The following is a 16,654-nucleotide window of genomic DNA, read 5'->3' as shown; positions in this document are numbered from 1 at the left end:
GTTTTTCCAAAAGTTTCTGTATTGGGGATTTTACGGGTGCAAACAAACAAATCTCAAATTTGTTTCTCTAGGGGCGTCGTCGGCCGGGCGGGTTGTAGGCGTGACACGGCCGGCGCTCATCGCTGTAGGTCCCGGGTTCGAACTCGACATGCTTACAAATGGACTTTTTTTCTTCAAAAACACCAGCACCACGAGGGTATAACCTTTAGTTGAAATACCCTCGTTCAAAAGGAAAAAAAGGGATAAACATTACAGAGGAAATTTAACTTCTGTATTAAAAAGTTAATAAGTATAAGAGTGCAGGGCTAACGGGAAACAGACTCTTTGCTTGTTACAATTTTTCCTATTATGTATCCTGAGGTCTAGGAGTGGATTTAGCATGGTGGGGGTGAAGGGAAATGCACTTATCATGGGATGACGGAACAATGGGAAAGGTTTTAAATTAAAATATTTAATGATAATTGGAATGATGGGTATTACAGTTTCTTGCTTTAAAAAAAAAAATAAATAAATACAAAAAAATATTTTATTCTATTTTACAATTAATTAAGGTTTTTAGTTGAGATGAAAAAAGTTAANTAATTATATTAATTATATATTACAAAACCAAATATCAGGCTTAGAAGTTGAAACATTTTAAAGAAAAATATTATTTTGAAAATGTTTACCAAAAATTGATATTCAGCCGCTTTTGAGGGTGCGAAACATTAATTTCCACCAATACCTTGCATAAAGATTAGAATAGAGAATATTAGAGAGAAATTAGAATAAAGAAGTTATTTGGTTAATCGGACCGAGAAATATAATGGATTAATATCAACTTTCGTTCTTGCTAAACAAATATTTTATCCTATTTTCCCAGGTTGGATAGCCTTGGGGTAATTTTTCTCTCCAATGGCTGTTGTTCTACATAAAAATTCATGCTCACTCTTGATTATATACAAACTGAACGTTATGACAACCGTTTTGTATGCTGGATTATTCTTCTGTGAAAGTCTATCAACAATCTTTGGGTTTTATGACAATTTTTTTCATTCCTTTATTCTCTAATGCTTCTTCTTACACTTAAGAATATATAACTACTCTACATTTTATCCAAATTCAACGTTATGGCAACCGCTGGAAAGTTGGATTGTTCTTTTTTCCGAGTTGATCAACAACCTTTGGGTTTTACACAAACTTTTTTTATTCTGTTTTTCTCTAATGCCTCTTGTTACACTTAAAAATATATAACTACTCTATATTTTATACAAATTCAACGTTCTTCTTTGTGGATGTAACTTTAGGTTGAAATCAAGAAAAACATCTCAAACGTTTTATTGTACATCTCCTATTTTAATTTTGTTGCAGAAACCGGGTTTCTTCCATTACTAACTTCCATTAATTTTTCTGCTTCTAAACTCCTAAAAAGTTTCCTGTGGATCGGTAAAATTGTTTTAAAGTTATTGCTGTTTTTGTGATTTTCGAAAAAAACAATCGCAGGCTTTCCAAGGCGAAAATTACGAGGATTTGTTAATTTTCCAAAAAATTTGCATTCAGGGGTGTTTGAGAGTGCAAAAAACCAAAGTCGCTAGGTCGCTATGAAAAAATTATTTTCGGCCATGTGCGTGGGACAAAGTACGATAAAATACTTTTTTATTTTACAATTAATTAAGGTTTTTAGTTGAGATAAAAAAAAGTTAATGGCACAAGCGGGATTCGAACCCACGATCTTCGGCTAGATACGCCGCTGCTCTACCACTTGAGCTATCGTGATCTCGATCCATCGGACATCAACTTCCTATCTCAACCCCACGGTCAAGCGGACCACGAAATTAGTGAACTTTTTTTATTATTCATAAATGCGGTTTGTGTTGCGTTTTTATTTTTGTGATTTTGTGGTTGTTTAAGTGTTGTGCCCGTACCTAGTCTGTCTCAGTAAAAACAGTTTCTCAATATCGTAAATGGTATTACAGATTCTTTTAATCATCAGACTATTTCAATTTTACATATTTCTTCAATAATCGAAGTAGTACTCGGCTGGCATTCCTGCACGCCTGGGGCTCGTTGAGCAACGTTCTCTGCATGCCGGGCACATACGCGGACTTAAGCCCAAAAGTAAGTGTCTGTTGTCAGCCGCATATGGCCATTTCTGAGTCGGGTTACGATGACCCTCTCGGAGCCACAGTCTTCTTGACGCGCAAGAGCTTCACGCACGACCCGGTCGACTGACGCTGCAACCTTTACTTTACACCCAGTGAGTGGATGTCTGTACTTTCAAATATTCACGATGGTATAGAATTCAGCCAGAAAAACACAAAATGTTTTGGTACCGTTTTATTCTTTGCATACAAGACTTTGTCGGAATGTTTAGTTCCTTTTTCAAAGCGTCTGGAAAAATATGTAGACAAAACTTCTCAAAACAAAATTTAAAAAATTCTTCTTGTAACATAATTACTCGAAAATATAACGATTTTTTCTGAATCTAATTTTTGAATTTTATTATCAAAAAGCTAGTATTTTCTGGTTGAAAAATTTCACCACGTGCTATCGCTAATATTTGGAAGTACATCCACTGGGGGGGGGGGGTTAAGAAAAGGTCCAACCTAGGAAAATATTAAAATTGGCGAAAATAGAAAATATTTTTTTAGCAAGAAACAAAGATCATGTTCGTTTTTTGCACCCTCAAGAAAGGTTGAACACAAACAAAAATTTATCCTAAAACCTATTGTCTTACAAATTGCTACGATTTTTTTTTCTAAAATCACAAAAACACCGAACTTTAAAACAACTGTACAGATCCACAAGTAACTTTACAGGAGCATAAAAAGTAATAAATTACAGATAATGGAATAAACGTGGTTTCTGTTAAAAATAAATAAATAAATCAATGATACAAAATAAAACGTTCGAGGTGTTTTTCATGATTTCTTCCATATTTTTCTCACTTCTAACATAAAACATTGAATTTGGATGAAAGGTACAGTAGTTATGTATTTTTAAATGTTACAAGAGGCATCGGGAAAAAGAATTGGTCCCAAGCTAATCCAACGTAACGAGACAAAAATTGGCTAAAATTTTTTTTAGTAAGAAAAAAGTTGATGCACGTTTTTTTGCACCCGAAAAATGAAAGAAATACAAATTTTTGGGATAATAAACAGATATTTTTTTTTCCAAAAAACGTTCGCCTTTCCCATTTCGAAAATCAACCTGCAACTTTAAAACAACTCTACCTATACACAGGGACTTTATTATTATTTATTTATTTTAAAAGTACAAATAGGGCTTTAAGTCCCCTTACATGTAAATATATTAGAAATAAATTTAGTTTTATAAACGTAAAATAATAGTAACAGCAATAATAATATAATAGTATAAACGTCCCCTCGTAAATAATTTAAAATTGAAGATATAAAAAGTTTGAAGTGTTTTTCTAGATTTAATTCTTACTTTTTCACAGATAATGACATGAAATCTAAACATTTTACATTACTCAGTTTACATAAGCTGAATATAGAACATTCTAGCTTTCCAATAATGGTCTTAATATCGGACTTGAAAAAACTTCAAAGTGGTTAAGAATGATTAAGTGGAACAACAGGACACCGGAGAAGAAAAAATTCCTCGGGCTAACCAAGCCGAAAATGTCAATTTTTGTTTAAAAAGCGTGGATGTTAAGGTAAAAAAGCTAATTTTAAATTAAAAAGGTTTAATTTTAATATAAAAAGGGTTAACTTATGGAAAAAAGCGAAATGTCCCTACCAGATTCTTCGTCTTCCTAGAAAGAGAGAGAGAGAGAGAGNAGAGAGAGAGAGAGAGAGAGAGAGAGAGAGAGAGAGAGAGAGAGAGAGAGAGAGAGAGAGATTATATATATAAGGTACAGCGACTGCAAATAAATACGATTTTTTTATATGGCCTTTTTCCGCCAAGTTTACATTTTTGTTTATCTTCCAATTAACATTTTTTAATGTCAAACTAAACCGTTTACGTTTTAAATTAAACTATCCTCCAAATCATTGAAACAAAAAAATACTCAATCAACTGATAAGAAGAAACACGTGGGAAGAAAAACTACTTGAATATAAAAGGGCCAAAAAATTGCAAAAAGGTAAAGATTGAAATTATAACTCTGACAGATTATAAAATTTTGTAAAAAAAAAGTTTTGCCAACTTTTACATGAAATATTAGTATTTTCAAGCAATTGCTTTTGAATCAATATAAGTAAGGAAAACAATGTTATCGTTTCACTATCTCCTTTAAAATAAAGAATTATTTGTCTATATTAATTTTCAATTGTGTTACCATTATTTTTTCCTGTATTATTTCTATTGTTGGGACCAGGAACAAAGACAATTATATCTCAGTAAAATTTAGAACGGTGTGACTGTTCGACAAGTTGGTACAATTGTCAATAATTGCACGGTTCCTTATAAATTATGACTAATTGTATTGTTTATTTTTTATCGGCCCGTTTCCTGTTTGTGGCATCTTTTAATAACAACAGATGCATTTAGGAATAATAAGAAAAAAAAGCCTACTTTGCACATAACCATGCTAAAGCTAACTGCCAAATACAATTTTGACGTGGTGACCTGGTGACTTAGCGAAAGTAGTTAACGTTTTTTTTTGGCCTGAAACAACGTTAATATTCATCTTTTGTACGATTTTAAAAAAACCGAATCCAAATTTTTGAAAATAAAAATTTCTCAAAAATTTTGCCTACCTTCTAATAATATGATAATCTTCAAAAGAAAAATAATCCAGCTTTCTAACGGTTGGCGTAATATTCAATTTGGATAAAAATTCAGATAAGCTATGAAATTTTACGTGAAACAGTAAGTATTGGAGATAGACCCTTAAAAAGAGAATAAAGAGAAATTTACCCTTAGCTTATCATCGCAAAAATGTTTTTTTTTTACTGATATAAAAATTAGTATTTAAGTACATTAAATGGTGCTGAAACCGAGTCCGAATTGCTTTTTTAATTTTTTTTATAAAAAAAATTAACATCAAATACTTAGTGACAAGGAAGTTTTTTTTATGCGGTTTTTTTGTTTGTATGAGTTTTCATATACCTAGTNTTATTGGGGTGAGGGTGGCCGCAATGGTTTAGGCGTTGACACGGCGCTCATCATTGTAAGGTGAAGGTCCCGGGTTCGAATCCAGCGACCCTGCATTCGAACCCGACATATTTACAAATGGGCTTTTTTTCAAACACACGGCACCCAGAGGGTTTATATGACCACTGCTGTTGCGAACCCTCGTAAAAAAATGTTTATATACATATGTGACAAAGGTAGAAAATCTTTTTTTTGTCCCCTTGGTCCCATTGGCAAGAACCGTAGAAAAAGCTAGTTTTTGTTGGTTTCACTCTATATTTTTCCCACATATTCACACTAAACCTAAAGATTGTTGTTATAGCCTGAAAGGAGAGAATTCCAACTTTCCATCGTCATGACGTTGAATTTGAATAAAATATATTGTAGTTACGAATTTCAAAAACCTTTAATAAAAATTGTTGTGACAATCTTTTTTATGACATTATTTTTTTTTCCAACATGTTCCATCAATGCATTTATGAATCATCATTTAAAAAAATGTATATACAGTATTTTAACGTATTTTTCTCTATACCCAAGGGGAAATTTCAATTTTTACGTAGTGATCTAGCGATTCAGCCAAGTAGGTTAAAATAGTTTTTTTTTTAGCAAGAAATAAATTTGATATTCCATTTTGGCAAACTTAAAAACGCCTTACTACAATTTTTTTGAAAATTAAAAAATAAATTTTCCTCAATATTGTCCCTTCGTTTTTAACATTGCCCCGGCATATCGATATCAAAAATTTTATTTTATTATTTATTGTATTCCTCTTTAAGTGCTTAACACTATGCCTAAAACAAATCCGAATAGTTTTCTTCAAACATATTTTTCCCGTCTACTTTATCCATAGCGTCTTTTGGTTTTTGTAAATTTTTTATATGTAATCTCATTTAACAAAATTTTCCAAAAACGAAATATAAAAATCAATTGATATATAATAACCTTAAAATACATGCTCAACGAAGATAGAAATAAAAATTAAATTTGTTTTTCTCGGCTCTTAGAGCCCATTGGCTCGGACACGTCTAATATTTTCCTACCTAGTTTCACAAAAAAAAAGTTTAAATAAAACGTGTGATCAATTTTTCGAGCTTTCAAGGAATGTATCTCCTTCAACAGGATATAAATATGAACATATCTGCGATGTTAGTGTTACCACCAATAGTGGTACTTATTGTTTTGAAGCACAACCATATTAAGTCATGATATTGAGATCATCATCAGATATGACTATAAAAAAACATCAGCTAATAATCACTTATTTGTATAAAACTACAGAGTTGTACAGATTTCAGTCGACGTACACATTTTCAAGTCAAGATTTCAAGTCGAAATACACATGCACACATGCGCGGACAATGACTCCTCGGCTTATTAAACAATTAGCAGAGACAGCTACTGGCATTCAATAAAAATATAAATAAATAAGAAAACTACCGATTAAATTAAGTAGGTAAGAAATTTATTTGGGCATTGGAAGGGGTAAACAGTGGTCAAGTGGGGGCCGTCAGTGGGACCGTGTTGCCCTGCTCAGTTCGCACTTATCCGCCGCTGTCGAAGCCGCGGCCAGCTCTTCGTACGTTCTTGAGACGTCCTCATCGAAAATGTTCTACCAATTCGCCTGGATTTTGTCACTAGTTTTGTTCGTGACTTGTACGACCAACAATTCCGGCTTTGAAGAGCCCAGCGATGGAGTCACCTACTTAGTACGTTAAAAATATATTAAAAAAAAAAATAATTGCATACACGTAAATATAAGCTTCTGTCAAAGAATCTACGATACGCAAGGCGCTTTCCGTTTTTCTTTTCTACTAGTTTGTCTATATTTTTTATAAATTATTTATATAGATTATAAGGAAAAAGCTGTTCTTCGTTAAACCAGTTTTTTTTTAATTTTTCAAAGCATAAATTGTACTGATAAGAGGATTTAAAAAAAGTAGGAATCAGGTAGACGCTAGTTGAGATTTGATACCTGTTGTATGACATTGCCACTTACATACAATTCTTGACCTACTGAACGAGGACGTACCTTCCCCCTTCCACGACACCTGAGATCATCGCCGTGCTTTTATGTAACGCATACTTTGATTCGATCACCTGGGGACATTTGACGGGAGAGATCGTTCCGTTACTCGTGTGATAAAGGGAGTCAATGGCGCCTCGGATCCGGGGAATATTCTCACATACCTAAGCATGAATCATACAGGACATCTCTGTACGTAAACGGTCGGTTATTATTAAAATTGAACCACTTCCTAATATAAAATAATAAAGGATATTCAAGGTCGTCCTGCTCTCACTCTCAATCTATCACTTTCTCTCTCTTTCTCGCGAATCAAAACCAAACACAATCTCATAATTTCATAAAACGTACAAAAACATATCCCACGGTTGTTCAGAGTTGCTTATTGCAACTGGATTTAAATTCACTTCGATTTAAAATTTACAAATTAATCATTTCCTATCAAAAAATCACAGATTATTGTTCTTTGTTTTGCTGAAAAATATTAGCTAAACGAGCTGTCGATTTGCTTTTACCTATATTTCAAGGTTTACGAGTTAATTTTTATGTATTGTTCAAATATAATTTAGTATCTTTATGCCAACACAGTAGTGACTTAATTGACTAAATAAATAAGTTGACGGTCAAAGTTTAATTTCTCTTGTGTTTTTGTTAGACAGAAATAAATTATGCTCTTTTTCTTAAACCAAAACACAAATTATTTTGTATTTATTTCTACTAAGATCTGAAAATAATTGTGATTTGAACGAAAGACTTGAGACAAATCACATAAGTTAAAAAAAAATCGTTGGTTAAATTATAATTTGTAGAAAGTTATTATGTTAGGAAAGATATGGATCCATAGCCAACATTGACAAATAAAATTTAAAAAATAGATATTTATATATACATATATAACTTGTTTGTGATTTATTATACCAAAGGATAAATCACCCCATAACTTTCCATTATCCAATAAGTCTATTGCCTATAATGAGCAAGACACTGGTAGCTTAAGAGAGTCCACCCTCTTACACACTACCAGATTCTAAAATCGTACTTAACCGAGAGATTCAGGGGTACTCCATGAACCTATCTCAAGAATTCTCTACACACCGTAGGCACATTCTGAATCATTACTACTTATTTCGGTTGGTACCACCATCCTCATCGGATCATTTTGGTCCGCCTATCCTTTCTGTTTTGGCCGTACTTTCCCTGCGTTTCTCGATCACCTGAAAAGGACGCAACTAGCATTTGGGCCATTACTTACAATTAGTTGATGAGATTATGTATAAAAAAGTTAAAAAAATGATTTTTTTGTACTTCATCGCTTCAGTGAAGTGTATACAAAAGAATGAGTCCATAGAATACAATCATTTATTGACGTATTATACCTACATTGTAGGTAAATTCGTCCAGATTTATTAAGACGAATAAGAGGTTGTACATAATGATACTAAACTATATACAACACATGATATTTATACTTTATAATCAGTATGCGATGGAGGCTGATATTGTCTGCCGGTAGAACAATGTCGATGGAATGTGATTCACATGGTAGTCCGTGAGAAGAGTGGTTTCAATAATAATAATATTTCCGTTGGACGAGGACACGATGCTAGTCGGTATGTAAGGCCGAGGAAAATTAAACTCATAGAATTTGTTGAAAATTGTTGAGGCTTTACGTCGAACCCATCTAGACTGGTCGCTCTTCGTACTTGCTACACAAAATAGCGACAGGACACGAAGTTGGTTGGGAGTCGAGTGGATGAGTGGAAAGGTTCAGGGTCTGTAGTGCTCATAACAACTAATTATACCTTTTTAAGGCGATAGTTCCTATTATCCTATTATGTTTGAAGACGACAAACAATCATTTTGGAGCAAAATAAAAATCTAAATAAACGAAAAAAAAGGAGATTCGGTAGATTCTAGTTAACTCCGACGTTGGCCCGTCTCGTCTGTATTCCAATAAGCTTACCCATTAAAAGAAGGACGGCAGAAAGGGTAAAAATCGGGCGTTAGTCAGGAACGATAGTGCGTTAAAAGAGAACCAAAATATAGTAGAAAATAAAAATGGCAAGCAATAAATGAGGGCACCAGTGGCAGCACTAAAACTAAATAAAATAGGGTAAAGGAAACTACAAAGAAATAGATGTTGATGTGAGGTGAGAGGAAAAATAAAACTGAGGTGGGACGATAGAAAATTGATGTCTAGGTTTTTTGACAGACTAGGAAAGGGGTCAAATAAGAAATTAAAAGAAGGAAAATGGATGAAGTTGTGATCAAAAACATACAAGGTTAAGAACGGGCTTGGGTTAGGGTTAGGTTTAGAGACGAGTTAGGCTACGGTTTTAGTTTAACGGCGAGTCACTAGGGTTAGGTTAGATATCTATGATTCAATGTCGGTTGGTTTATTTAATGGTTTCCCTATCAAAGAACAACTACAAGAAGAGTGAAACGCGGATTAGGTCTTTACAAGTTTAGGGGTGTAACTTTAAAAGGAGATTGATACTAAAGTTAATGAGATATCAAATACACTATGAAATACATATGGCTGGAAATAAATGAGTAACACCAAAGGGTTACAATGAAAGTAAATATAATAGGGTGCAGTAATGAAAACGAAAAATAATAGCGGGTTAACGTTAAGTGTGACGAAAAAGCAGGCTAAGGTGGGACGATAAAGACCGATCTCGATTTTTTTGAGAGGTTAGAAATGGGATTAACAAAAGATAGGGGGAAAATAAAAAAAAGGCAAAATTGATCATTTTGATGACTTTTCAGACATAGCGTTCTCAAAACGGCTCATAAAAAGCAAACATAGAATGAAATTTATAGATCATTTAATTCTGCATTCATCGAGTCGCTAAACCTTCAGATTTGGTCAATTTTAAGAATATAATGTTGTGCATACGGAAAATACGAAATTTACATTGTGAGTGATTTTCATTTGATCGCTCGTTCTGCACCTGCATTTTGTTCAGTATGATGGTAAATCAAATTCAAATGCATTTAAATTGTAATAGTCGTTTAACTTATCAAACTTTAGCAACAAGTCTATTAATTATATGAAAAATATAAGTAAGGGAGAAGAACACGAAAGTAAATATAAATAAAATGATTTGAGCAAAAAACATTATATTTAACAAAAATAATAGAGAGTGGGCATATTATAGCAGACATAAAGGTATTATAATACACATATAATAGACGTTACAATAGACTAGGAAAGGGAAAGAAACAAATGCAAGAAGAAAATAACACAAGGGAAAATTGACCATGTTTTATGATCTAACATACTGGGTTACGGCTATGATTCGAAACAGTTAGGATTACTATTAATGGGATGCCCTTAGACTATGCTTAGGGCTAGGGATAGAGTTATAGGCAGGTTAAGATTAGGGTTAGGGTTTAGAGAGAGGTTAGATCCCCGTTCAAATAATGGATGTTTTTGGACTTCAAATAATGGACACTATTTTTCCTACTGCGGTACGATGTTTCCTAGAACAACAGCTGATCACTCAATACACGACCTTCTTACATGGCCGATGGTCGTTCGTTCTTGATTCCTACTTGTTTAGGCTCATTCGAGGCGATGACAGCCGTCCAACTTCCAGAGTATTCTTTGTTCCAAAATTTTTTGCATAAATTGCATGCGTAAGCGTTTACATATCTTGTACGTATTGTTTAAAAATCATTTGAAAAAAAGCTAATTCTGTAATAATGAATTCCGTCATTCCATGCCTTCCATTCAAGATTGACTCATTGACTTTTCGATTTAGCCGGAATGACTAATCCCCCTTCGATGCTTTCACACCGGGAAAATGCAATTACGGACTAGGTGACGGCTCTCGAAGCACAAGTGGTTATCAGTCGTTGGCCAATATCGATAACGCCAATTAATTACAATCACGTCAAATAAATAGTTATCTCATAAACGTGGACAACTGAATCCACGTTCCTTTTTAGAAAATTGCCGAATATGGTCTCCATACTTAACACATAAATATTTTTCGTTTTACTTATGTTTTTCAATTTTAATTAACTCCCGACGGACGGATTGTAATCCATGCCGTACTGTACTTTTGTATTATGTTTCTGATTTTCGTATAACAGGAAAAATAAATTAAAGTAAATTATAAAAAAAATGCATAAATAATCTCAAAGCTTTATAAGTTTGACGTATTGTTTAGACAAAAATAATTAACTTTATCGGTATTTTTGTTGACTTACGGCTACTGTAATAGTTTCTGTTTTGTAGTTCAAAATAAGTCAATTGGTTTAAAAGTTTTTCGTGTACGTAAAATGAATGCTTTCCTCGACATATCAACAGAGAAGTGTCATTGAAGTGGGTTTTGTGTCAGGAGGGCACATGTTAAAACAAACCAAATCAATATGAAGGATTAAAAGGCAAGCAGGTCTATAAGGCCATCGTCGTTTAGACAGGTATATTCTCAATAAGGAAAAGTAAATAAATAAAGCTTAGGCAATGGATTCAGGATGTATCGAGGGCTTTGGGAAGGGAGATGGGATCGGTTCGATGACAAAAGATTGAGGTCGTTGAGGATAGTGACGTAGTAAAGAGCATTGACAATTTGTCTGATGACTTTTATGTCTTGTGATGTTTATGTTTACAAGCTCTTATGATGGCTCAAGAAGGATTGGGAGCATTGACTGATAAGTAAAAGTAAAGTGTTAGTATGATAAGTAAATGCTAAAAAGGATGGGACTAAGAATCTACGACTAATGCTTGTATTAGATAACTCAACGTATGCTTGGATGTTCGAGATTGCTTGAATAGAATTTGGGTTAAAATACGAAATTTCTGTAGCATGATGGTCTTAGGAGGAATAGGAAAGTCAGTTGTGTAAATAGTATAAAGGATGTGACAAAGAATGCTCCCTTGTATTAGTTAAGTTCAAAGTGTGCTTGGATAGTATTCGGATTATAAAACAACATTTCGATGGTAATGATTGTGCAAGGATAAATAGGAAAGTCAGCGGTGTAAATGATATAGAAGATGGGACTAAGAATGCTCCCTTGTGAGACTCCGGACTGAATTGGAATATCTCAGTATACCTAGCCGCACCTTACTCTGAAGAAGCGAATAGTTAAATATGATTCAAGTATAAGATAATAAGGAGTGGGCAAACGTTTAAGTTTACATCCCTATCGGAAGGATCCAGGAAGAAATTGCGTCAACAACCCTAAAACCATGCTGGAAATCTTTGAGAAATGTAGTTAATTCCGGTTTATTCTAAAATTTGGTAATTCTCAGACAGAATTTCCGTTAAAAATTACGAAGGCCGGTGAGATAGTTTTATCTCACTTGGCAAAATTCCCATCTCAATGAGTGGATTTAAAAACTGGTTTTTTAATCATTAAACTTACCAGACTGGTAAATGTTTTGTAAATGCTAAAAGCTCAAATTGCATATTTGACAATTGGTAGGTTCGGTGAAAGTGTCTCGGACGATGTGCAAGTCGATGAACTTTTTTTCCCCACCGTTCATTATTCCACCTTTCATATCGTTCCCTGAAAGAAAAACCGGCGAGAGGTCGGGATCGGGTGTTTCCTGGCCGTACCTGGGTCGACGTCCTTGCCGATGTCGGGTCCGATTTCCGTCCGATTTTATCCAAAGGTGTGAAACGTTTAAATTTAGAAAGTTTAAACTTTTGCAATACTTTCATGAATATGTACTCATGCCTGCCAGGAATACTTGAATATCTTTTATTTATACAAAAAGATAGTAATTGTCTGGGCTGGCATGGCCCTACGTGGACGAAATTCGAATTCAATTCATATTAGGCCATTTAAGAGAAAAATATTGTACAATAATTGTGTAACTAATAATTATCGCAACAATTTAATCCATAGATTCTTGTTGGTGGTTCTCCAGTTAAATTGATTCGTTTTTTAACACAGCCCACATAACCTGGACGGAGAAAACATACAGCCGTATCGAAAAAGTTATTTATCTATAATTATGAGCTGCATGATTTGTAAAAGAAGAAATAGAATATTTCTCACCAACACTGGATTGGAACTTTGTTTTAAAATAATCCGATTGATAGGTTCTTGCATGGATATCTTGAACTGGAATAGTGTGACTCGTTTAATGACACCCCGGGCTATGAACCATCCTGTATTTCCCGCAAACGGCATCCGTCCGAATATGGAGTCGACATTTTTGGATGACGTTGCTCTTTAAATTATTTTCGGTATAAACATTTTTTTTCAAATAATTTCTAATAGTTTTGAAGCTTATAAGATTTGTATTTATTAAGAACATACAGGAATGGTTAGAGGGTACAGGAATGAGTTGAACGTCTCGTTGGGTTGTTCTGGCAAAAACTAGAACATCCAACACTGAAGATGTTGAAAAGCGGAAACGCGTCTACCAAAATAATCTGTAACAACAATAACCTTTTGTAGAGAACTTATGATTAGTATGCTGAGAGGCGTATGATACTCCTTGAGTATCGGAGATGAGATGTTCCAGGATGCTGGCAACACCACAAAGAAAACAAAGAAAGTGAAACCAAAACGTAGAAATACGGAAGAGCTGAGTAACATAAAAAATTTAGAAAAATGAAAACACATCGAGAACCTTCTATGACCTATTCGCCTGTAATAATTTAAATAATTAAGGTAAATTTACACAATTGATAGAAAAAATTTAACATTCTCCAAAATTCTACTTCAGCTTCCTCGCAAGTTTTTACGGTATCAATTATAACGCCATCATTTATAACGCCATCCTTCGAAGTAAGCACTTCCCAACCCTGTGGAACTCTTCCATTCTCCTGATCCAAAATAAGTCGCCTATTCTCTATCTAAGAAAGTGTTTGACAAGCTAGCCTGCAAGAAATCCACAACCAATATTACTCCTGATCACGAATTGCCTTCCATAACTATTCCAAATGCCATCACTCCCAACATTTCTTTATAGTATACACTATTTCAAAAATTTCTGTTTCTTCCACCGAACCTCTCAAGGGAGCATTCTACGTCCGTGACTTTTTAGGTACACGACAAACCTCTTCCAACACATTCCCAACACGACACAACGGTCTGCAAATCTCGATCCTAGCTGTTAATTAAGACTAGTCGTAATATTACAAAAATATATATGGAAAGAGCAGCACAACTAACTAGCTCCTATATGGACTTATGAACACCAATACTATCTTTTTTAGTAACCACACTTTCCTATCAAACCTCCGAGTTCTTTATGTTACTGACCTACCCAAATCCCGATTCTTCAAATAATCTTCCTCATTCAGAACCTTTCCACTCTTTCCTTCCTAATTTAATGTTGGTCGATGAGAGGCTCACTATCACGCCTAAAACGCTCCTTTTTTCATGTACAGGCTTACTGAATAAAATGATGGCGTTGTAGATTAATTTTTAAAAAATTGCAACGGATTAACCAAATCTTTTTAGAATTTCATCCTTCATAGTTATAGGATAGCAGGATAGTTTGAGGATCTAGTTGTGAGCAAGCCTCTGTCGTACATTTTATTATTCCCACTTCTGGTAGTAACATTTTCACTTTTTATCTAAACAGCCACAAATAAAATATTCCAGTGAGCTAAAGTATGAACCAAATACCAAAACTAAAAAAAGAAAATCATTCTTGGCTTAAAAACAAATGGTTGCTATTTGTTCATTTTTGAAACTTTGCTAATAATTTAAAATCTCTAATTATTACAATGTTTTTAAGAAGAGCTTATGCTAAAACCAACTGTTAATTTTTCTCTACCTTGAGTAGTTTTTGAGCAAACCAGACGCTAACTAGACACCGTAATCAGGGTTGAGGTGTATCGCGCGGTCTAACAGAGATCCTCACTGAAAATGGTGTAAAGCCGGAACGCGTTCGAGTGATTTCTAAACCACGCGAGAGTGTAGAAAGATACATAAAGTGAACTTGGTCAGTTTAGCAAGCTTTTTCCTCTTTAATTGTGCTTATTTCTTTTCATTCCACGATGTTTGGTCAGTTGAGATTGGAACAAGTACGAAAACTAGCCTATAAAAATAATGGTTTTGAAATAAACATGCTTGACATAATCAAGCTTGTAATTTTAAGATTTAACAATACCTGATTGGGTCTGTATTGGTTTTTTAAGATTTTGTACGTTGTTTAGGAATAATTAAACCACTAGTCTTTATTTAAATTATCATTTCCATCTCTAATAGGAATTTCATACGTTCTGACATCATGTTTCAATTAATTTTCATGTTATTCATCGAAATATTGTTATGTTATTTGCGTTTTTGACTTTTTCTTGTGTTTTAATATTGCAAAATTAATCCTGTATGAGAATTGGCGTAAATTTGTTGTTGAACTACAACCCAAGGTTTTGGGTAGCTTTGAGCTTAAGCAATTCGGACACGTGTCCACAATGTTAAATAGGGACTTTCTTAAAGTGGAATTTTAAAATTTAAACCGACCTCGTAGCTTTTTGGCATTTCTGATTTTTGGCGATTCCGGTAACCTCGACAGTCGTGCAGTGTTGTGTTTATGTCGATAAAAACCTGATTATAAGCAGAAAATGCACCCAAAAGAATTTAGACTATTCTGTCAGTACAATTATTTATTTCTTAAGTTTTTATGAATGTATTTAAGACAGTTTACGCGCCACTATAAAATGGTTTATTAATGAGAATCAATATTAAATATATTAAAGATAACACAAACAGTGAAAAATTAATGTGGTGGACACTACCGGAGATTACAGGTTCAGCGCTGAGATATCTAACTAGAAAATGTGATGACCATAGGACTATCAACTTAATGATTCATGTAATAAAAATAGTATCTGCACTATTACATAATATAATCTTAATCGAGTTTGAATTAAAAAAACATCTAACAAATTCCATTTCTTTATTCGGGAAAGCGTAGGAACAAGGGAAATTACGAGTTTTTCCGCGTTAGGAGACACCGTGATAATTTGCTGGAAATCCGAGAGGTCCTTCTGGGACAATAGAATGGCCCATTTATTGTCCCCCTCAGGTGTAAGGATTATCGTCGTTCTTCAGAAAAGAAAGTCTATTTACACCTAGAAAAAATATTTTACTCCCTCTAGTCAAGACTAAGCGCAGATGCACGTAGTTACAAATAGTCGAGGGAAAAAATTCAAAATGAAATGAGCAATGGTTAAAAAATTATTGGAATAATTATTACTTTAATTTTGATTTTTGAAACGTTTTTAGATTACCTCAGAATTTTTGTAGAAACAAATATTTCAGAAACCTCAGCCATAACTCATTATTGAAAAGTTCAAAACGTCAAAATAGCTTCATCACCCGACTAACTTCTATCAGGAAATCTCAGTTGTAATTTATGTTACAAAATGCATTAATTTCTTTTTGTTTGTTATTACAACGCTCAAGACGATTAATGATTTTCATTTTGATTCCAACCAACCAAGCACTGGGATACTGTGTTTCCATTTTTTCCAAGATGACACATCTAATCTTCAACGTAGAATGTGTTTTTATTCTTTTTGTGAGCTCAAACTCGGTCATTCTGTTGAGTTGAACAGAATATCAATCAGC

General features: G+C 33.8%; 1 protein-coding gene across 1 annotated transcript in view; it reads left to right on the top strand.

The window, feature by feature from the left end:
- Positions 1-6,183: 6,183 nt before the first annotated feature.
- Positions 6,184-16,654, top strand: part of LOC106671136 — a 34,158-nt gene continuing 23,687 nt past the window's right edge. The window contains exons 1-2 of the mRNA XM_014401985.2: positions 6,184-6,227; positions 6,563-6,788. Coding sequence (XP_014257471.1) covers positions 6,184-6,227; positions 6,563-6,788 — 270 coding nt within the window. The remainder of the gene's footprint in view (positions 6,228-6,562; positions 6,789-16,654) is intronic.

Source organism: Cimex lectularius, unplaced genomic scaffold (genome assembly GCF_000648675.2).
Source record: "Cimex lectularius strain Harlan isolate CLEC.00 unplaced genomic scaffold, Clec_2.1 scaffold4, whole genome shotgun sequence".
NCBI lineage: Eukaryota > Metazoa > Arthropoda > Insecta > Hemiptera > Cimicidae > Cimex > Cimex lectularius.
Note: the sequence above shows the minus strand (reverse complement) of the source record. Positions and strands in the feature narration are given on the sequence as shown.